A 23,515-nucleotide genomic window follows, 5' to 3' on the forward strand; every position below is an offset into this window, starting at 1 on the left:
CAATTTAATCACCATTTAATGAATGAGAAAATTAAGGCTCTAATTTAGGCCCTAAATATCTTGTATTAAGTCACAAAGCTAGTCAGTGGAGGAGAATTCAACCCAGGCAGTCCACCTCCAGCTCTTAGGCTCTTATCTGAGATGACTTCCTTGGCAAATGCCATAGCCTCAGGTGTGGAAAATGTTCCAAGTGATATAGAGAGGGAGATGATAACAATGGGAGGTTCTCCTCCAAAGACTGAAACAAGACTTCCTAGACAAACCACAAATGGGTGGGAGAAAAGGACTGACCTGCTGTGAAACAGGTGTATAAACCTATGCTTAACAGGGCTAGGAGGAAAAATGTTCCTTTTCCCCTTCTGAGGTCTTTGGCTGGCCTGATAATTAAATGGACATAAGATTAACAGGAAGAAACCAAAAGCTTAATAAAATGTATACATGGGAGAGACTCAGGAAAACTAACTCCAATATGGCAGAAACCATCACCTTAAATACTATTTTCAGCTAAAGACAAAAGATGGTGGTGGGGCGGGGAGGAAGGATCAGTTATGGACAGTTACCAGGGAAAGCACAGTCAACAAATGTGAGGCTATTATATAAATTTAAGTCCTCACCTTCTCTGATAAGTTTCTAGAGATTGGGTCACGTTCCTCTTGGTACAGCAAAGAGACATTCTTACAATGGATCTCCCTTATAAACCCAAGTATCTCTTACATAAACATTAGCCTTTACTCCGTTTTCAGAGCTTCACCTGTGCCTTGCAATTTCTTAAAAATAACCAACTTAAGTTAGCAAATTCTACTCTCCCAGCAACAGCCATTCTTATTGGATCTTACATGCACAGCACTTGAGTATGTCCTACTCATCTTTAATTATTACTTCTAAAAGCAATGGATCACTTTTTTCTTTGTATGGCCACACCTGCAGCACATGGAAGTTCCCAGACTAGGGGTCAAATCAGAGCTGCAGCTGCCGGGGCTACACCACAGCCACAGCAACACAGGATCCTTAACCCACGAGTGAGGCCAGGGATGGAAGCAGCATCCTGAGAGACGATGCTGGCGTGTCACTCCGCTGAGCCACAACAGGAACTCCACTCTTTTCAGACTGAGACCAAGTCAAACAGACCAGGATATTCCCTGTGAGGTTCTACACTTCCTCTATGAATGCTGCTTTGGTGCAAAACATTTTTACAACTTAAATTTGGAGCTGTCCTCAGAATGAACTTGGAGAGAATTACATCTCATTTTACCATCACCTCATGTTGGATGGAGGGACAGACCCCCACACACATTACCCACCTTCTGTATCAGCTGGGCTCCGGATGATGCCTTCGGCCATTTCCACAATATCAAGAGATAAGCAGCCACCCCGACAGAGGACCATTCTAAAGAATGTGCCAGAGGGATGCTTGCTAAAATCAGCTTCTTTACCTTATAGACATCTATTTTACATAGAGAGAAATTCTGCTTAGGCTACCTGTCAGTTAAAATTATGGGAGAAACACTACAATCACAAGCCCACATTGCCAATAAAATATTGCAACCTTTATTTAAAATAAAACACAAGTTGGCAAGCCTTGTGAGACAACAGGCAGAGAGCAGTCCCCTTTCAAGGGCCTCATTTATTTACATCAAGTTTAACACTGTTAGCAGTTCACAGTCAGACGACAGGGTGAAAGTATTAAATTAGAACAATAAAACACCGGAAAATATACTACAATAACAATTAAGAACAAATACCTGACAACACTGGTAGTGTGACCCATAAGTGATGTGTTTTCAATTAAATCCCATACTGTCTCACTGTGTCCCCCTTAGTAACGCGCACAGGGCCAGGCCCCCCAGACCTCCCCGTTCTATGCACCCACCACACACACATCTGCAGAGCCTGACCTTTGGTATGAACAAACAAGTTTTAAGGAATCTGAATCATGTGTTTTAAGGTCAAAGTTCCATATCAACCACCATGAAGCATTCAAATTTATTTTTGCCAAATGAACATAAAACTGGGGCTTCCCCACTGATAGTCATGACAAAATCAGATTGCAAAGAAGGAAAAGTGTGGGGTCTACCAGGGGACTGGGGGTGGGGAGGTGGGTTATGAGCACATGTGAAGAGCTCAGCCGGCCTCCTGATGCCAAACCTGTTAACCAGGGCACAGGTGCCGTTCACCACAGGGAAAGATCGGAGTGACTCCTCTCACGCTCACTCCCCTCCTTTGCTAGCTCAACGACAATGGATGTACATAACGTGGACACCACATGTACCCTCTACACAGATCAGAAATAGGAGGGTTTTCAAACATACACCCTTCAAGAACTATGAACACCTCACTGTTCCTTCTAGTTGCTGAATACTAATTTCTCTGAAGGACGAACAGCCTCACCAAGGTGACTCCTCAAGCTCTCAGCCAACTGCCCCCATAATGGAGTCCAAGAACAGAGACCACAGTGAAAAATGGCTTGTCAAAAGCGAGGAAGGCTGGTTATCCAGCCCTCGTTTACCAGAAATTATCTGTCCCTTGGCATTCTTGCCACATACAACACATGGTATGGCACTTCTGAATTGTACACACAGCACGGGCTTCTTCACCAATGACCCTAAAGCATCAGGATCCTGCAGTCTCTTCTGAATCAAGGATAATTTGGCATACCTGCATTATTGTTAGAACAGCTAAAACTTAAGTATTTTTATATGTGATAATTTTAATAACCTCAAGTCTCGTTCTTCAACTAGAATTTATTGTTGCTTAAATGATTTAAAACATCTATCCTGAGGCTCAGAAGCAAATCTAAGCAAGCTCCAACAATACAGACTCTGTACTTCCTTTCTTAAAGCCTGCTGGCATTTGACAGTCCACTTTCACCATGTCCAAAAGAGTTAACTAGAAAGATCCCAGATCTCAAGCCCTGCATAAGCTCAGCAGCTTGGAATGACATGTAGGACCCAGAAACTTGCTGCTTCGAGTACAATGATGAACAAAGATTCTCACAGAACAGACACAGTGTGTACGAGTGTGCTCTGAGGACAATGTTGGGCCCGGCCTTTCCACTTAAAAGGAGACATCCTTTCCCTTAGATGGCCTACAGGGTGGAAAATCTGCTCTTGCTCCTGTGTTCAGGTCACACAGCAACAGAGAGGGTAAAAAATGTAATTGTTCTAGGAAAGGCAGACAAGTTCAAATTTGTAACTTACATAGTGCACTCAGAGGGAAGGCAGGGCCAGGTAGAGCGTCCGTCCCCCCACCCCCGCGCTTGCCAGGTGGATGGAGGAAAGTACAGCCAGCAGTTCACTAAATCGGCACCCCGTGTGGAGAGAATGCCTGACTGACTAGGGCTCGGAGCTATGGCTACCCAAAAAGCTCCTTTCCAGCCACTCTAGTTCCATCATCATGCAACATCAACCCAGCTGTCGTCTTTTCCTGCTCTGCAAAACTCACAAAACTCATCTCTGAAGGCACAGCCCTCTCGGAATGACCTCTACTACTGCAAGGCAGTTCAGAACCACGATGACATGCCCAGGCCTCCTCACTGGGGAGAAACACTGGATCTGCTTACCTTGTCCATCATAGGTGGCGTCTTCCCTAACTTCTTGGTCCTTTCTATCTATCTAGGCTATTGGGTCAGAAGTGAAGAAGTATCATCTTGCACATTTGTTATTCAAGACAGAACATACACCTCAGGTGGGTGGCATGAAAAGCAGCAGCCCCAGAACAGAAACTCATCTTTTTGGACACTGCAGTAAGCTTCACAAAAGACAAGCTAGAGCTAAGACAGTCACCGGGTCAGATGCTCTGGAGCAGGATGCAGCCCATTCCCAAGCCCTGAAATCCATCCCCACCACCCTTGGTTCTGCAGGAGGGCAGGGGATGGCAGGTGATTTCTGACTGTAACAGCTGCAACAAAGCAGGTAACAGTAACTGTTACTGTAGGCACTGCTGGCTTGCAAAAAAAAAAAAAAAAAGCTAGCCTTGTATTGGATTTTTAAAAGTTTGGTAGTTGGAAAACTGGAACTTTACCCAAAGAATATAAATATCCTGACTGTTAAGAATGGGACAAGTTTTAGAATCAGCCCAAGGCTTTGCTCTCTGACCAGTGAGGCTATACTAGCAGCAAGTTCCCTGTGTTGTCACACAGAAGATACAGGCAGTCTTAGCACTGCCTTTCTCTATTTCTGTCCTGCTGCCACATATCCAGGACTGAAGCACGCATTTAAAAAAGAACTGAGATACTGACTTGACAGAAACTAAAACAGAGATACAGAGAGCTGAAGACTAACAATACATAAGAAGAAACTCATGTCCAGAGAAACTTACCTACATAAAAAGAACTGGTCACAACAGATGCTCAGGGCACAGAGTTGGACCCCAAATCCAGGTAGAACAAGTTAATGCAAGATAATGAGAGCCCCAAATCAATGAATAAAAATGCAGACAACCCTGTCAGCCCGAAGTGAACACCTATGGGGGAGTCATCTGATGGTAAACAATGACATCAGTAGCAGAAATGGAGGGGAGTGGGAGGGATCAAAATGCTGTAACTCAACAGTGGCAACCAATGCAATTTAGTCTTGAGAATTTTTATAATTTAATAGATGAGTTATGTTCAGCTACTCTTCTTAGGAAAAACAAAAACAAAAACCCATGGATGATGAATGTCAAGATCATTTCTAACTGGCAGGAAATCCTAGAAAAATAATTCCCAAAGTGCACTGGTCCTACAGCCATCCAATCTCTGCCCCTCTTTCCCCCCCCAGAAACCCAACAAAACCACCCAGGACAGAGGTTAAAAAAGACACTGTCAACATGAACTGGTAACAAGTCTGCACCCACTATATTTAGGGTACTAAATGGCTGAGCATCTGGTGAACAAATGTTCAAAGGTGAGAGGGCCTCATTCTTCTTGAGTCAAGGTCCCTGGAGAACTTCTTTGTTCTGGAGTACACATTACTACTTTTTAAAGATTAAAATTAAACCAAAACATTGGTCCCTAGTTTTCTGCAGTTATTCAGTGCTGAGCTAATAATTTTAGCAAAACACTTACTATACCAGCACGTATTCGTTTAGCAGTTCCATATTAATAAGTGTTATAAATTACAGAGCTGATTGTTTATATATTTGCGTTTTCAGGTCCTCCACAGGCAAAAGCTTCTAAGTCAATCAGCAACTCATTAACTGCTTTATCTTCTAAATAGACCATAATAATACCACCTTATATTACATTTGATACTTTTCTCAAAGTGCTTTCTTATACATTATCTCAGTTATTAAAATGACATGGAACAATAAAGTTTTGTTTTTAAGAAAAAGGAATGCAGACTAGCTTTTTTAAAACTTAAGTTGTTATTTCTTTATTACAAAGTGCAGATTGCTATGTCGCTGAGGTCTGTCCAAAAGAATGACCCCATATAATTTTTTAAATTACTGAGTTCTACTGAATGCCTACTTTGCTAGTATTACCATTACTCAACATCCAAGGCTCTTAAGGTCAGAGAGTGCCAGGAACGTGTGCTTCAGAAAGTGTGCAGCACCGTGCAGACTGATTGTCTATCTGAGGCACTTTTTTTTTTTTTTTTTTTTTTTCTAGCGTCTCACAAGAGGCAGCAGCAATGGTGGCAAGACCCCACAAGAAAATACATAGACCTGATCTCTAGCCTTGGCTCTGCTGCTAATTAACTGCTCTGAGATAACGGGCAAGTAACTTAACCATCTTCTCTCCCAATTTCTTAAGCTGTAAAGCAAAGCTTTGGGGTGTTGCTAGTGTTCACATAGTGCTGGGTGTCTGAAATACCTGGAGGGATTCTTGGAAAATACACTGGCTGAGATTCAACCCCACAGGGAATTCTGATCTGGGGTGATGCCAATGTATCAGGGTTTTTTGGTGGGTTTTTTTTTTTTTTTTTAAATACCAGAAAATTTTGTTGCATATCCCTAAGACTCACTGCAGTAAATGTTAATAATAATAGTAGTTAACATTTATGGAGTACTCATTATGTGCCAGGCACTCAAGCTAAGTATCTTACACACTTTATCTCCTTTTATCCTTTGAACAACCCTGAGGTAGTTACTATTATTATCCCTGTTTTCTAGTGAGGACACTAAGGCCCAGGAAGGTTAAGGGACTTGCCTTCTTGACTGACTTGAGTCTGAACCCTTAATCACTACCAATACTATATCCTTAAATCTCTGTAACTGTGTTAAATAAATATGGGTGGAGCCTTAGCAAAGTCAGCATTTTATGAACCGGGCACTACTTTACTAACCAAATTTCAATTGAATTGTAAGAAAATTCTAACTTAAACCCAAAAATTCAGCTAGGGAAGAGTCTCCCTACCCAAGGACCTCCATGTATAGAGGTCATCTGGAAAAACACTGAATGAATTTCTCAGGGCGGACTTTTTAAGGCTACATCTCTGAAAATCACAATGGAGGATCTCTAGGAAAATAGACACATTTTAATTTCACCCAAAGCCTTTTTAAGAAAATACTTCACATAAAGTACAATCAAGATGTAGTCTACATAAAACACTGCATTTTAAGGTAGCAAATCTAAGATGAAATCATATTATCTGTACATGAAAAGATTCAAGCTGTGGTACCCCAGAAGTATGCATACATATAACTACTTGAGAGTTTTCAACACCTTATAGAAAGGCTTTTGTTCCTGCTACCTGCTGTTTTAAACCAGGTCGCATTAAACTACAATTTTAGTTTCTAAAAGCAGAAGTTTTTCTCTGCTTTAAATTCAAACTTTTAAATTACATACGGTTATTTTTAAAATCTGGTCCTTTTCAAGTAGAAAAAGGAAAAACCCATGTTATACTTTTATACATAAGTTGACAGTGCCTCTTTAACCTGAACCCTGAGCCCTCAACTCCTGAAGTTACACAGTTAAAGCATCATGTGGATGGGGCGTGTGCTACAACAGTCAGCTACTCCTGACAGCGTTGAAAGAAAATCAATTCAGTTCATGAACATACTGTGCACCTACTGCAGACGAGACAGAGCCAGGTGCTGCCCCTGAGTAAGCCCCAGTCCCCACCCTCAAGGACTGTTCTATGGTGAGAAAACCAGGCAGCTTAAATACACTCAGTAGTGTTCCTCCAAGGCTTATTTTCAGAGCTCTCAAGGAAAGATCCCTTGTTTTAAAAAAAAAAAAAAAAAAAAAAAAAACCCAAAAACCTGAAAAACAATTATAATCCCTCAACTTGCATCCACAATGACAGGGATAAACTTAAAAAGCAGCATAATCATATCCTAAAGTATTAGCTTTCCCTGCCCCACCCTTAACAGGTTAATTGCTAAAAAGAGTTCCTGCTGTGGCGCAGTGGGTTAAGAACCTGACTGCAGCAGTGCAGATCACAGGTTCAATCCCTGGCCCATTGTAGTGGGTTAATGGATCTGGTGTTGCCACAACTGCAATGTAGGTTGCAACTGCAGCTCAGATCTGACTCCCAACCCAAGAACTCCATATACCGCGCGCGGGTGGTCAAAAAAGAAAACAATTTCAAGTTTATGGAAATATATGAAGGAAAGTGGCAAAGAAGAAGGTAGGAGGAGGCCTGTTGGTTTTTAATTCCAAGTTAAAGGGAATTCTGTCTTCTCTTCCACCCGTTACAAGGAGATTAGCCAGATCACTCGCTGCCTGCGCTAATAGACAGCAATCACCCGACCCCTGAAGGGAATGCCCATACTGTCTCCTCCCCCTTTGTATTCTTCTCCTGGCCTGGGACTCCTTTGGAACATGCAAGGTAGGAATCAAGGTCTCCTTTCTTTCTAATGAAAACCAAATTTCCTCCTTGGTCAAAGATGCCAAACTGTGTCCAAAACAGTTTCCCCCCTTGGTATTCTAGCCCCATCAATATAATCTCAGCAGTCTTCATTTTCATTATCTGCAACTGAGCCAAAAAAAAAAATGAAAAACTTGTATTCAACATAATACTGTACTAAAGAGCTTTCCCGAGAGGCTCTCAAAGGGATAACTATACACTTATTTGCAAAACACCCTTGAGAATATGTATCATTACCTCCACTTAATAGATTAAGAGATGGGGCTAAGGCCTGACAGTGGATTGATGACAGAGCCAGGAAGAAAGTTCACTGTTCATCAATGTTGAATTCTTATCTTCCTAACTTAATACTCCTTTGGGAGGAAAAAATAATTTTATTTTTTTTAAACTGGGTACTCCTTGGACAGGGGGATGGAGGGGACATAAAGTTTTAACAAAAGGAATGAAGTGGTCATGGGAATTAGACCTGATATCAAAAGTATTAGTATTTAACCTGTAAGATTTGGTTCCAAATTAGGAAACAATCCTAATTAGCTTCCATAATTACTAAACAGGGAAGGAAAAGGAATCATCAGGTTTTCAGAATCTAACTGATGTCCCCTGAAAGTGACCTGCTCCTTTAATTATTCATTCTTGAAAGAGGTGAAATAATAAAATAAATATCAAAGAATATTCCCAAAGTGATCTTTACACACAAGCACAACAATTGGGGGGAGAGGGGGACACGTGAGAGGAGAAAAGCATGTGAAGATAATTTAGAGGGATTCATTTGAATCCATAAAGAGTGAGTGAAGGATTCTCCCTACTCTCTGCCTAGACTGGGTCTGAGGTGATATGGGAGGGGAAAGGTTACAGAGGAACAGCCATGAGAACTCAGCCAGCCTCTCCTCTCAGTCACGGACCCCTAGGCCAACCGCTGGGTTTCGAGAAGAGACCCTCTCCCTAGTATTTTAGTTGATAAAGAAATAGCCAGCTGCTCAAGTCCTTGGCCAGTATGTCGATGTGCAGGGCCACTGTATCAGAAAAGGATTTTCCTGTGAGACCTGTACATGACTGTTATTTTCAAATCAATGTTGGTTAATGCCCTGAATGCTGCCAGGAACAAAAGGAGACACCTGCCCAGCAAGGAGTACAGAAGAACCACCAAGGAGATCCTATGCCTATGGTTTACAGATAGGCACCAACAAGCAGAAAGCCAATCCTGATCCATTAGAATAGACTGGGAGAACTAACTTCTAAGCAATGTTTAAGATTTTAGGAGGAGATTCCAATCTCTCTGAAAATACTTCCTAGCATTCTTTACTTCCTGCACTAATTAACACACCAATGGAAAATAGGACAGGAGCATACAACTAAGGCCAGGTTTCCCAGTTTGGTATATATGGCCATCTGATTTGCAGTTCTTACTGCAGCAGTGACCTTGTGGAAATCAAGGTTAACAGCACTTCTGACAGCCTTGAAAGAAACGTCTCTTGGCACATTCCCAGCTTTCTTCTGTCCCACCCAGTACGTCAGATGAGTTGGAGCATAATCACCACAAGTACCTACTGGAGCCCCAAGTTAATTCCCTTCTGCCTGGTGCAGAATGAGCGCCAGAGCCTATGCACTGTCTAGATAGAGTCCCTGTGGCCTTGCTGGAACAGCCCTGTCTAAACAGCTCACATCACTCCTGGTAAGAATGGGCTGGCTTTGGCCCTGATGTTCCAGTGCAGCTTCCGATCCTGCCCACAATTGCCCTGGCCCCACCTATTTTCCCTCTCCTATGTGTTTTGCTTTTTGTTACTTTTGAGATGAACCTGTAAACGTGAGAACTCAGAGATCTGAGGTACTTCACAGAAACACACTCAAATACCAGTCTTCCATTTTTTGAAAACGAGAACACAGGAAAACAAGTCACTTTCCCTCTTCCCTCAGAAATGTGTGCATCTTCCCCCTCGGCTAACAGTGGCTACCTCTGCACCACATCACTGATTTCCTGTACGCACGACAGTAGGTTGTTAAGGACAGGGTTTGCCCCGGGCACACCAGCAGCTGCAGAAGACACCTGCAGCTCCTGCAGACTGAGTTCCAGTTTGCTCACGGCCTCTCGGAAGGCAAATTTGTTGCGAGTCTGGGGGATGCAGTCCACATAGCCTGAGCAGTAGTCGAGCAGCTGGTGTCCAGTGTCCACCAGCTGGCTGTTGGGCACAGGTTCCGTGATTGCACTCGACAGTAGGTCAGCACATTCCAGCAGGGCCTCCTTGCTGATCTTGTCAGCTGAGATTTTCTCAGCTGCCTGTTTGGTTTTTCTCAGAGCCACTTTAGTACCTGCTGTGCCGTTGGCCATTTTGGCTGGCGAGATGGAAGATGTGGGCAGAGGCACTTGAGGTGGAGGCATTGCAGGCCTCCCAGCTTTTCCACTGATGGGCACTGCCCCTGGAGCTGCCTTTTTTCCTCCTTCCTGTGTTTCTGACATGGGCTGTCCTGCAGTCGGGGCAGTCGGCTCTTCCGTCGGGTCCGAGCACATGGACGGATGCGGCAGTAGTCTCATCACTGGTGGTGGGGGTGGGGCACACTTTGGTTTTACCCGGCGGGGTCGGTCCTTGTCTCCAGAGGAAGTGACCTGATGCTCCGATAAGAGCTTGAATTTATTCCCCTGAGAGTCTGTGCCAATGAGCTGCACATCAGCTGGAGTGTGCTTTAGAGTGGGTGAGATAAGGACTGGCACTTTGTGGTTGTGAGTGGTTGGAAGGACCACTGCAGCCTTGGCTGGAGAAGACCAGCCTGTCTGTTCGCCATCCTCTGGGACTCCAGCCATGCCAAGCCGTGCCCCACCATTTCTCTCCTTGCTCTTTGGGGCAGCTGTCACTCCAGCTACCCCCACCCCGGGAGAGTCCTTCTCTGTGATGGCTGGATCCCCAGAGGGGGTTTTGAGAGGAAGAGCTGTGGCTCCTCTGGGCAAAAGTTTGGCTTTTGGTCTCTCCCTGGTTGGAGCAGCACCTTCCTCTGGTTTTTTTGGAAGCGTGTCATTGGCCCTGTCCCCATTCTCTTCTGGCTGAGAAGAGGTGGACACTGTCCTTTCCAGCTGGAGTTTGGACTTCTGGCAGTTCCTGGGAAGGGTCATTGCCATCCTATCCTGCTCTGGAAGCCCTGAGGACATGGAAGATGTAGAGTTTGACCTTGGAAAAGGCTTGGAAGTGTCATCACTGGCTGTTGGTTTACCCGCTCGTAAGCCCAGTGTCTTTTTGATTAAACGTGGTGTAAAGAAGCCTGTGATGCCAGACCACCCACCCCCACCACTGTCGTCATCACAGAGGTTCCTCTGTGCAAAGCTCCCCCCATAGCACTTGGGTGGCACCAGATTCGCCTCTTGCTGGGCAGAAGTGAAAGAGAACCCATCAGCATGCTGCAGAGAAGCAACAGATGAGAAGTTACCCGTGAGTTCATATTTCTTGTGGGGCTGATTCTCCATTTCTCGGAAGGAGCTGCTGCGTTTGGGGGGTGTGGGAGCATTTCTCTTTTTCATGAAGGAGCTGAAGAAGCCTCCCTTCCTATCTCTGGTGAAGCAAGTCTCTTTGGCATCTTCCAAGAGGCTGCTGGGTGACTTGTCTCTTTGCTTTCGAGGCAGTGCCGGGGACCCACTGGGGGCCTGTGCACTTCTAATGAACCCTGATGAAAAACAGCCAATCAGTAATGAGGAAGGTAAGAAATGACTCATTTGGGTTACTAAGGTTACACTGTAGGAGTTGTGTCAGCATCTATTAAATCTCAGGTATTAGCCGGACTCAGAAAACTAATAACACTTTATCATTTCACACTGTTATTCCAACTTTGAGGAGGGATTTAAGTGAAAATAAATAACCCACAGTTTTTTACCTCGGCATTCATCTTTTTTTCTAGAAACTACAACACAACCTGGCCTCATTTATTAGGCTCAACAAAGGAATTTCTGCCGGAGCTGTAAAGACAGTAACTACTTGGAAATGTGGAGCTTGGGGAAATGGGGTGGGAGGCAGGCTCTATGCTGGCTGGGCAGATCAGGACCACTAACCCTGGCAGTGGAGAGTTGAGGACCACAGTGGTGAATGAAGCAGGTGCCAGCCACACTGACCTCAGTGAAGATAGGCAGGAAAGTAGAAATAAAAACATCGTACCCCAAGGCTCCTTAAAGAAGGCAGTTTGGTTCTACTTGCCTAGGAACTCATACCTGGTGCTGAACTGGAAGCAGAATTTTCTGTGGCATCTTGTGCCCCTTCGATATTCTCCTTGTTCTCCCCCTGTTTCTTCAGCGTCCGGGTCTTGGAAGGAAGTGTAGGTAATCGAGGCAGATATGGAACAACAGATGAGGAGGAGGCTGCTCTCCCGAGCTCCTCAGCTACCTCTGTAAGGAAGACAAAGGGACCGGTAATAAGAACAATTTCATGACCAAAACGGGGGGAGGGGATTTTCTCTTTCAGAAAATGCATCCAGCTGAGAAGACTGGAGTCCTAAAATATGTTAGGTAAGTGGAGTCATTGAGTATGTAGTCTTTCTGTCTGGCTTCTTTTGCTCCACATGCTATCTGGAGATTCATCCAAGCTACTGTACATGGCATGGGTTTTTCTTGTTGCTTGTTCAAATGTGTGAATGTATCCATTCTCATCCTGGTGAATATTTAAGTTGTTTCCACTTGTTGGCTATCATGAATATACTGCTAACAACATCCTACTATGTGCCTTTGGCTTCACAATGGTATGTGCATCTGCTGGGTATGCACATCTGCCAGGAGGTGGACTGGTGGGTTACAGGGAACACACAAGTTCAGCTTTGTTGGGTCTTACCAAACTGCCTCCCAAACAGGCTGTACCAGTCTACATCCCAACTAGCACTGCATGCAAATTCTGGTTACTCTGGATGCCTGCCCGAATTTGAAGTTAGGGGTTTTTGTATCTTAGTTTTAGCCATTCTGAGTGTGTAGTGGTGTGTAGTGGCCATCTCACTGTTTTATTCTGTACTTCTTCATATGCTCATTGGTCATTTGGATATCCTTGTTTACTAAGCGTTTACTCATGGTTTGAAAAAAGCAACCAGATGTCAAGCAACCAGATATTTTTATTTTCAGGTTGTGCTTTGCAAAAAAAAAAGAAAAGTGGATACGATCCATTCCATTTCATGACAATGAAGCAAATGAGGCTCCTGAAAATGTGTTCACCCCATTAGTAAGCCTCAACTGATCAAACTCGGCCGTGGATTTTGTGGCTTTTACTAAAAAGGCAAAAACATGCTTTGCTACTCATTCCTGAACAAAAATCAAGTATGGATCAATTAAAGTGTGAAATTTTGTAACTATTTTACAACTTTTTTTGTATTTACTTTTCAAACCTGACCCCCCCACACACACACAAGAGGGGGTATATTACGGCACAAAACCCGAGCTCGCCAACGAGATTACTTTTTTTTTTTTTTTTTTGGTCTTTTTGCCTTTTCCAGGGTCGCTCCCACAGAATATGGAGGTTCCCAGGCTAGGGGTCCAGTCAGAGCTGTAGCCACTGGCCTACGCCAGAGCCACAGCAACGCGGGATCCAAGCCGCGTCTGCAACCTACACCACAGCTCCCGGCAACACTGGATCCTTAACCCACTGAGCAAGGCCAGGGATCGAACCCACAACCTCATGGTTTCTAGTCGGATTCATTAACCACTGCGCCACGACAGGAACTCCTGAGATTCCTTTCTTATAATGCTTGCTATACTCAGCTCCTAGAAGACAGATATGACCTATAAAGATACGGTCTCAAGGATGCTGACAACTGTGTTTCATGCCACTTGGAGGACTGATTTGGAGGATAAGAACAAGGCAGAAACAAAAGTAAAGAGATATTAGGTGGGAAAAAGTGTGGGAAGGAGGAAGAGAGAAAGGAGACTTGAAGCTATTGGAGCCTGTGGCTTCAAATGACCCTAAGGTTAGCTCCATCCCTGCTTTTCCATGGTCTGGCTATGATGCAATAAATCCTCCTCTTAACTGCTTCAGAAAAGTTTTGAGTTAGTTTCTTTCAGTTACAACTAATAAATACATCTTTGTAAGGTATGAACTATATCTTATCTCTATGTCCTCAGTAGAGTGCTTACCACAGATTAAATACTTAAATACTTAATCAAATGTGGATTTAATAATATTGAATTTCTTGCTTAACAATTCTGAGTTGAAATTAGCTATGAAAATTGTAAGAGTTGGTTTTCTAAAAGGATATAAACATTTTCGAGAGAAGCAGAAATACTTAGCTAAGGATTCAACAGAAGTTAAAAGTTTACATAGAAGTACCAAAGAAATGGAACCTATCCTTTGGCTGATATCCATGACTTCTACCACTTTGACTCCATTGGTAATAGAGCCACAGAGGAAAGAAGAATGCTGTGACAGACAGCTGCTCAATCTGTCCCAAAGGGTGAGCTGTGCCCTCCCCAACCCGCAGACATTTCATAGATCAAATGACTAGGATACAAATACTTTGCATTAAACCATGGTGCTGTACTTTTCCCTTTCTTCTTACCTAGACATGATAAATCATTCAGGGAAGCACACAAAACTAACTTGCCTGATTTCCTCTTCTAACATCTTTTGACTATGTTCAATTATGTTCTATGTTCAATTATGAAGGAAAAGGAAGATTTGAAAAATATGTATACAATTCTGGGAAGATTAACAAAATGTCTAAAAGACAGTATAATCAAGAATCCTGTGTTTTCAGCTTTCTAGGAATAATCTCTCTCTTTATTTGACAAGTTTATTGCTTGACTTTTGCAGATAATTTCAAAGAGGCAGTCTACACAAAAGTAGAAAACTGCCTCTATGTATCCATACCTAAGAGAAAGGTTCTCACTGTTCATAGCTTAACATCCTCATTTTAAATTCCTTTCTGTGGAGTTCCTGTCATGGCTCAGTGGTTGGTGAATCCAACTGGGAACCATGAGGTTGAGGGTTCGATCCTTGGCCTTGCTCAGTGGGTTGGGGATCCAGCGTTGCCGTGGGCTGTGGTGTGGGTTGCAGACGTGACTCGGATCCGGCATTGCTGTGGCTCCAATTTGACCCCTAGCCTGGGAACCTCCGTAGGCTGCAGGAGCAGACGAAGAAATGGCAAAACAAACAAACAAACAAATTCCTTTCTGTGTCAATATGTTTAACACGGCTCGGATCCCACATTGCTGTAGGCCGGCAGCTATAGCTCTGATTAAACCCCTAGCCTGGGAACCTCCATATGCCATGGGTGTGGCCCTAGAAAAGACAAAAAAAAGAAAAAAAATCATTTTAACTATTCAGTTATATGGATATAATAATTAGCACATAAGATATTTAAGTTGTTCTTAATTTTTCAACATGATATAACATCCTTACAGCTAAATTTTTGTTCATAAGATCTATTTCCAGAGATGGAATTTTTGGATACTCCTTTTATGACTTGGTTCTGCTTTTGTAGGTATGGTTCAGGGACTTGAAATGTTTTTCACTCTCATTTTTTCCTCTTCTCTTTCCTTCATTGTGTTACTGCTTAACCACTGAACTTACTCTTCCTGAAAAGACTGAATTAATTTCCAATTAAAATATTTCAATATTAAAAATAAATATGGGAACTCCCTTTGTTGGCTCAGCGGAAACAAATCAGACTAGTATCCATGAGGGCACAGGTTTGATCCCTGTCCTCACTCAGTGGGTTAAGGATCCGCCATTGACATGAACTGTGGTATAGGTCACAGACGCGGCTCAGATCTGGCACTGCTGTGGCTATGGTGTAGACCAGCGGCTACAGCTCCAATTCAATCCCTAGACTGGAAACCTCCATATGCCCCAGGTGTGGCCCTAAAAAAAGACCAAGGGAAGAAAAAAAAAACAACCTAGAGATACAAAGATACACTTTAACAAAAATAAAGGCCAAGAGTTCATTCAACATCCTGAAATGGAGTCCCAAATCACAAGCAAGAATCTATCATTTTTGAAATGTTATTACCATCACCAGCACCCAGAATTAGCCACCACCAACAGCAAATCGCCAAATCCTCACCTTCAGAAATGCTGGAGTCATGAAACATGGTTTCAAAAGCTTGATGTGTTTCAGCAAAAGAGGGCCTGTCAGCAGGGCTCCACTTCCAGCCTATACGACAAAAGAGAGCATTAAAAGCTCTTTGGAGGAAATAAATATCCAGGGGCACACTTTGATGGTGAGTTTCATGCATCAGGACATGTACTTGTTGAAGAAGAGTTTACAGAAAGTTTGCAAATAATAGTGAAGCAGCTGCGTCTTAGTTCAGACTCAGAGGTGTAATGAACCTACCCCCCTAGGGCCAGTCCTATGTAGCCACAGCTCCTATTCCCTCTACAATAGGGATGTGGGGGTGGGATGGGTGTTAGAAAATGACAAGTTTTCTTCCATCTGGAAAGATGAAAGTAGTAAAAGCTATCTTCACACTCACTCTTATATAATCAGCTGTATACATTCAGAAACCTAACAGGACACTGGAAAGGAGGAGCTTGGAATTCACATTTGACAAAGACAGGGCAGTAGGTAACACCAATGTACAATGAGAAAGTAACAGGACTTACACTCAAACACACTGCAATTTAATTCACTAATCACCTTCCTACTTTCTCATCTTTAAGAACTCAGATGCTTGTGTTTATTCATGATCGCATTCGCCATAGTCTTTACCATTTTATGTAGTTGAAAAGAGCCCTCCCCCTACCTAATCTTCAAAGTCAATGTCTTACTCTATTAAATATGCAAATAGTTCAGGGAAAATGAGTATTTGTGCCACTGACAGTGATACTTAGGGTTCCAATAAGACTAATGTAGAGCATATGATATTCCAACTGGCTGATCAGTGACCGACTCTATGTCATGAGGTCGGACTCAATCTTACAACATTAAGAGGAAAATGTTGCAATAGAAAATTGCTCACTCAAACTTGCACAATTAAAATACACAAAAATACTCACATGCTCTCATAAGTTCATACACCTTAGGAGGACATCCTTCAGGTTGTTCCATTCGATATCCTTTTTCCAGCAGATCATAGACCTGAGACAGGTCAATACCTGGATATGGTGACATTCCATATGTAGCAATTTCCCACAAGAGAACCCCAAAAGCTGCAGAAGGGATGAAAAAAGGAGTTTTATGTTTCTTCTTTCTCATTTACTTTATACCATTAGGTAACCACTCTTTCAAATTTTAAGTAACATTCTCACTGTTATAACCTTAGTATACTCCCATAATTCTTTTTCTTTCTTTTCTTTTGGCCGCACCTGGGGTATGTGGAAGTTCCAGGGCCAGGGATCAAACTTGCGCCACAGCAGCCACCCGAGCCACAGCAGTTGATAACGCCAGATGCTTAACCTGCTGAGCCATGAGGGAACTTCTACTCTTCTAGATCTTATAACGTAACTTGTTTTTCTAAGATATCTGCCATAAGAACATTTCAGATACAATCTCAATGGTTTTCTTTAAATTTCCCAATTTTTATTGGGATTTCCTTTACTACAATGAGGGAAAAGTAAACTATGATAATATAAGAAGCCTGGGGCATAATCATCTATTCTTAGAGCAATTTATGATCTATTTCATAAAAGTTTCACAATTTTTAAGTCAGCTAATACTAGAGGAGTAATATAAAAATGGACTCAACTTAAAATCAGATAAAAATCACACTTGTAAAAAGAATTTCCTTGATTTTGTCACAAGTTATTCCTGAAATTGATATTTCTGATAAACAAGACCAAGAAAAAACAAAAAACAAAACCAAGAATTCTACAAGTATTTCTATTGGTCCACAATCCAAATTTCCTGACTTGTTCTATTTCCTGAGCCTCTGCTAAATCACATTGCTTTTCAGGGCAACAAAAACAAGATCAGTTACACAGACAAATTCTAGATGAAACTTCATTATGCCTTCCTTGAAAAGAGTTTGCTACTCTGTGTCACAGTGCTCTAGAAACAAGCAATAAAGCCTAATGTGGACAACAGGGAGCTTCATAGAGAGAGGATCATTGTTACTCCAGTGCAGTATAATACCTAGATTGTGAGTGCTCCGCAGGCAGAGACTTTTTTCTTTAACTTTCTTCTTTATAATTTCTTTCTATGGTAAGTGCCTAGCAGATACTAAGTATTTAATAAGTGCTTGCTGAATGACTAAAAGAAGGATGAATGTAAAGACAGAAGACATGATTATATAAAAGATAAGCTCTAAAGAATTTAGTATTTATTTATAAAGAAAATAACACACAGGAAAATGTTCCTTTCACTCTTACCCCAGACATCAGATTTAATTGAGAAGGTATTGTAGGCAAGACTCTCTGGTGCTGTCCATTTAATAGGAAATTTGGCTCCAGCATGAGCAGTATAGGTGTCTCCAGTCATCAATCTACTTAAGCCAAAGTCAGCCACTTTTACCACATGGTTTTCTCCCACGAGGCAGTTACGAGCTGCAAGATCTCTGTGGGAAAGAGAACTCTAAAATGTGATTCCATACAGGTGGTTGTAGAAAAAGATCATGAATGCTCTATTATCAGTTCCCTTACAGTTTGATAAGTGCTGACAGATATGGTAGTATTTTATGAAAATTACTAAGATGGTAGAAAGCCACTAATTATACATCACTTGTAGAATCCCCATCAAGAGGGAGTTATGTGATGCCAGAATAAAGCAGGCTTCAGAAAAGGGGTTCCTATTCACAAATACTTGGGATAGGCTTCAGAAGTGAGCAACAGATGCTCTTCTACACAGCTGTAAGTTCATTACTAGGACAGAAAGCTATTTTTAAAATTAAGCCACTAGATGGGGCAAAAGGATCTTGGATATAGTCCTGGGCAAAGTAAAGAGCTTTCTCTTCTGAGAATAACAAAGGCCTCGCATTAATACTTTAATCAGAGAACAGGAGGGTTTATAAATTGGCAATGTCATTACAATGGTGCCTGTAAAAGAGAAAATTCCTGAGTCATCTGAAAATTTTTGCTAAAATTCTCACATTCTTTCTTTTATTTGCATGTCAATCAAGAGAGCTTCATGGTTAATCATAAGCAATAACCAGGTTTTACACACCTATGGATGAAATTCTTCTTTTCTAAATACTCCATTGCAGAAGAAATCTGAGTGGCCATGTAAAGCAGTACAACTGCAGTTACCTCTTCTCGGTTGCATTCTCGGAGATAATCAAGCAGGTTCCCATAAGGCATGTACTCAGTCACAATGTAAAATGGTGGCTCCAAAGTACATACACCTGATAGTTCAAATACAGCTTGTTTTATTAGTATATATTCACACACTGCAAACCACTTTGGCAAGAAAAACTGACAATTTTTTAATGGCTACATCCATGGCATATAGAAGTTCCTGGACCAGGGACTGAATCTGCACCACAGCTGCAGCAACTCTAGATCCTTTAACCCACTGCGCAATGCCAGGAGCAGACTCTCACCTCCTCGGTGACCTGAGCTGCTGCAATCAGATTCCTAACCCACTGTGCCACAGCAGGAACTTCAAGAATAATTGACAATTTTTAAAGTCTAGTTCAGCAGTAATCTTTTCCCGTCTTGCCATCATATTCCCTAAAAATGATATAAGCTAGTTGATAAGGGACTCTGTTCTCATTCTATCATTCTCTGGAAATTCATATCCATTTTGAGTAAGTGCCTATTTGGCAAAAGCAGAGTTGCTTGTTCTAATTCCACACGGGGTCAGGACTACCAACACATCTAGAGTTCTGTACATGCCTACATAATCCCCATCCTCAACTGCATGCTGCCCATGTTTACCTAAAAGTAACAGCAACTGTGCATGTGGTAAAGCCTGTATGTGAGCCCGGTCTGTAATAATACTTTGTAAAAAGATTCTGACTATTTCCACAATCAAGGATTCCACTAACACATGGCAGATAACTTATCAAGAACCAAAAGAATCTATTTCCTTTGGGATGGTTTGGCTCAATTTGAACATCCAAAGAAACTGACCCTATTTTTTAAAAAGCAATGGTTTTAGTCAACGGTTTTTCTGTGACCCAAACACGTAAGATAGCAGTCTATTGATGGCACTTTCTGCTTGTAAAGGCAAACTGATGGATGGTCACAATTTTTAATCTGTTTATTTTCAGCAGTCCTTTGCTTAGTATCTCTTTATTTTGTAAAACTATTTTGTGACCGTTTTTGGTTTAGTATCACTTGGAATGATTTTGAACTTTGGATCCAGGGCAATTACCACAGGCTGTGCAGTTTCATATATACTGCAATCAATCCAGGTTACTGCTTCTTGGGTAATTTTTAAATACAGAGACTGCTGATTAAAGTCATTTAAAGAAGTAGATTTGTACTGGGAGCTTCCACCCACAGTGATTCAAAAGAAGGATTTGGAGTTAATAGGGGGTTGGGGGACAAGCATCTTTGAGGAAAGTTATGGTTCAGGAAAGCTCCCTTACCTAATAGTTGTACCAGATTAGGATGCTTGATTTCTTTCATCACTGCAGCTTCTTTTAGGAATTCCTCCACCTCCATAGTATCCTCCTAGAAAGGTGGAAAGATAAGAAAGAAAAAGAGGGCAGGGACAAGCCCCCATCTTAATCATTTGAGTCAACTCACAATCCTAAAATTTCAGAAAAGGGAATATCTTTTGACTATTTCAGCATTTACTTCAGGAAGTTTTATCACAACATAATATCCTCCAAGAAAAATGTCTACTTAAATTTATTCATTATTTTAAACTATACAAAATTTTGTGGGGTGGAGTAAAATTCATCAATCATGTCCTATCACAACTGAAAGGTACAGAACAGTCAGCTGTCTTCCTAACAAATTCCTTAAGGAGCAAGGCATGTTTGCAAGACTATGAATATTGTTTCACACACTCAGAAAAAGCACTCAATAAATACTTGCTAAAAAAACAAAAACAGACTACTATTGATAGGTGAAGAGCAGTCCTTACAAGTGACATGACAAAGCTATTGAGGCATATGAAAGAATCTTGAGAGAATGGAGTGAGTGACAAAATGTATAATTTGATACCAGGATGCTTAAAGGAGAGAAAGGGTAGCATCAGGAAAAAGATATCTGTGAACATTAAGAACAAGAAGTGGTCGGAGTTCCCGTGGTGGCTCAGCGGTTAATGAACCTGACTAGGTACCTATAAGGACGCGGCTCGTGATCCCTGGCCTCGCTCAATGGGTTAAGGATCCAGCATTGCCATGAGCTGTGGTGTAGGTTGCAGACGAAGCTCGGATCCCGCGTTGCTGTGGCGTAGGCCGGTGGCTTCAGCTCTGACTGGACCCCTAGCCTGGGAACTTCCATATGCCGCAGGTGCAGCCCTGAAGAGACAAAAAAATAAGAACAACAACAAAAAAACAACAACCAAGAAGTGGTCTAATCTCAGGGATAAGGGAGGAAATAGCAGCAGAGAGAAAAAGGACAGAATAAGAAAGAGAGAACCCATCATTCTCTCACAGTGCATGAAGAATTGTGTCCAGCAGGGGTTGTTCTGAGGAAGTAAAACAGTTTGTTCTGTTTTTACAACTTACAACATGCATCTAACCTCCCACTAAGATCTACATCAACAGCCTCCAGAGACAAACCTTCTCCATCTGTGGGTTTCACTGCATTGCAGTGAATAAGTTGCCCCCGCATTGTCAGCAACAGCACCCGTGGTTAATCATCACAGTTTGCTGATGTGCTTGGCACCCGTGGGTGGAAAGCCCCGAAGTTAAAGAAAGGCATGCTGCTATTTCCAAGTGATTCAGCACACAAGAAAAAGATGCCTGAGAACTGTAATTCTCAGCAACCCACCTTCAGCGTTTTCACAGCAACAGTAAGGCTGTATTTCTTCCAGACGCCAACGTAAACCTCTCCATACTGACCACCCCCAAGTTTGTGCTTCATGGTAATATCTGTTCGTTCCATTTCCCATTTGTCATGGATGGGGGACACACCATACACGGTAGGCTTATTACACTTGGGTGCTGGGTAGTGTAGTGTTGTCACGAGCCCATCAGCCACTGTTGAGTGATGGTGAACAAGCTCGGCCAAGGTGCTAAAGCGGCTCTCAGCAGTTACATACACCTGATGAGGAGAATAGAGAAAAGCTACACCAACCAAAAAGGAGTCATTATTTCACGGATCTCAAGATAAGATGATAAGGCATTATCTTCTTGAGGTAAATTTAGGAATTAAACCATGATGGCAAAGGGGAAACAGAACTCCAGTTTAATCTCATTTAAACCACTCTTCCTATGATTCCTAAAGTAGTTCTAGTCTTGAGGGTGGGCAGGGGGAGTGAAGCCTCCAAAACCTCTCTCTTGATCATCAAGATCACTGGTCTTCAAATATTTTTAAGCAAAAAAAGGACTAAAAAACCTGAATATATAAGATAAAAGAAGAGACGCATTGATTAAAATAGCTAAGAGGGGACTGGCTTCCTATAAAAGTTTATGAAATACCACCTCAGAATCTGGCTTAGAACATAATTTGAAAACCATCGATTTCCTTTTTTTTTTTTTTTTTTTTGATAGTGCAAGGGCATTCAAACATTTTCTCATTTTTATTTCATTAAGATACGCTTTTGCGTGTCTAGGTCATTTAAAAAGAAAAGGCCACAATTTTATCTCAGAGAGTTGCTAACAAAACAGTTAATTTATGATAGGCAGTAAGAAGTATAAAATTAAATAGCAAGCACCCGTTGGGCCTTATCTCCTAAGTGAGTTTATTTTTTCACAAAAGGAACTTCTAGTATATACAGAAGAGTGTACAATAAACAGAGAATTGATGATTTTTTATTAAGTGAACTTACCCAAGTAAAAACAGCTCCCACACAGAGGATTATAGTACTACCAGCACCCCAGAAGGCTCTCTTGTGCCCTCCCCCCTGCTATTTACCCCATGTGCTGACTTCTAACACCTTAGATTAGCTCTGTCTGCTTGTGAACCCCACCTATACAAATGATATGGTTTGTAGAGGTATGCTACACAATCAGAAAAAACTATGACCCACCAACTGCCTGCTTTTGTTAATAAAACTTTATTGGGATACAGACACACTCATTTGTTAATGCATTGTCTGTGGCTGCTTTCTCATTATTGCAGTTCATCTGAGTAATGACAGAGAAGGTATGGCTATGAGCCTCAAGTATTTACTGTCTGGCCCTCTAGAAAAACTTGCTGACCCCTGCCAAAGGTGAATCTATGGAAGGGGTTAGTGATTGTCAGGGGATGAGGGGAGGGTGAATTACTGCTAATGGGTATAGGTTTCTTTGTGGGCTCATTAAAATGTTCTGCAGTTAGACAGTGGTAGTAGTTGGACAACCAGTGAATATGTTAAAAACCACTGAATTGTCCACTTGAAATTGTGAATTTTGTGGTATGATATATGAACTTTATCACAATTTTAAACAGTTGAGTGAGGAGTTCCTGTCATGGCACAACATAAATGAATCCAACTAGGAACCATGAGGTTTCGCGTTCTATCCCTGGCCTCACTCAGTGGGTTAAGGATCCGGCATTGCTGTGAGCTATGGGGTATGTCACAGACGCACCTCTAATCTGTTTTGCTGTGGCGAAGGCCAACAGCTATAGCTCTGATTGGACCCCTAGTCTGGGAACCTTCATAAGCCGCAGATGCAGCCCTAAAAAGAAAAATAAATTAATACATAATAAAAAGTTGAGTTAAAGAAAGCTGACACAAAACAATACCTATGGTGTGACTCCATTTGTTGCTGTCTCTGACGCCATTTTGTGAATATACCA

General features: G+C 42.0%; 1 protein-coding gene across 8 annotated transcripts in view; it reads right to left on the minus strand.

Annotated features, from left to right (window-relative positions):
• Nucleotides 1,526-23,515, minus strand: part of ABL2 (ABL proto-oncogene 2, non-receptor tyrosine kinase) — a 95,834-nt gene continuing 73,844 nt past the window's right edge. For 4 of the 8 annotated variants that reach the window (XM_003482730.4, XM_003482731.4, XM_003482732.4 and 1 more), the window contains 9 exons: nt 21,563-21,835; nt 20,206-20,290; nt 18,837-19,014; nt 18,047-18,231; nt 16,736-16,888; nt 15,804-15,893; nt 11,977-12,150; nt 11,205-11,438; nt 1,526-10,919 (listed from right to left, as the gene is read on the minus strand). In XM_003482730.4, coding sequence (XP_003482778.2) covers nt 9,739-10,919; nt 11,205-11,438; nt 11,977-12,150; nt 15,804-15,893; nt 16,736-16,888; nt 18,047-18,231; nt 18,837-19,014; nt 20,206-20,290; nt 21,563-21,835 — 2,553 coding nt within the window. In that variant the 3' untranslated portion in view covers nt 1,526-9,738. Of the gene's footprint in view, nt 11,439-11,976; nt 12,151-15,803; nt 15,894-16,735; nt 16,889-18,046; nt 18,232-18,836; nt 19,015-20,205; nt 20,291-21,562; nt 21,836-23,515 lie in introns of all 8 variants that reach the window. The other 4 variants (XM_005667791.3, XM_013979904.2, XM_005667792.3 and 1 more) reach the window with 2 other exon arrangements.

Source organism: Sus scrofa, chromosome 9 (assembly GCF_000003025.6).
Source record: "Sus scrofa isolate TJ Tabasco breed Duroc chromosome 9, Sscrofa11.1, whole genome shotgun sequence".
Taxonomy (NCBI): domain Eukaryota; kingdom Metazoa; phylum Chordata; class Mammalia; order Artiodactyla; family Suidae; genus Sus; species Sus scrofa.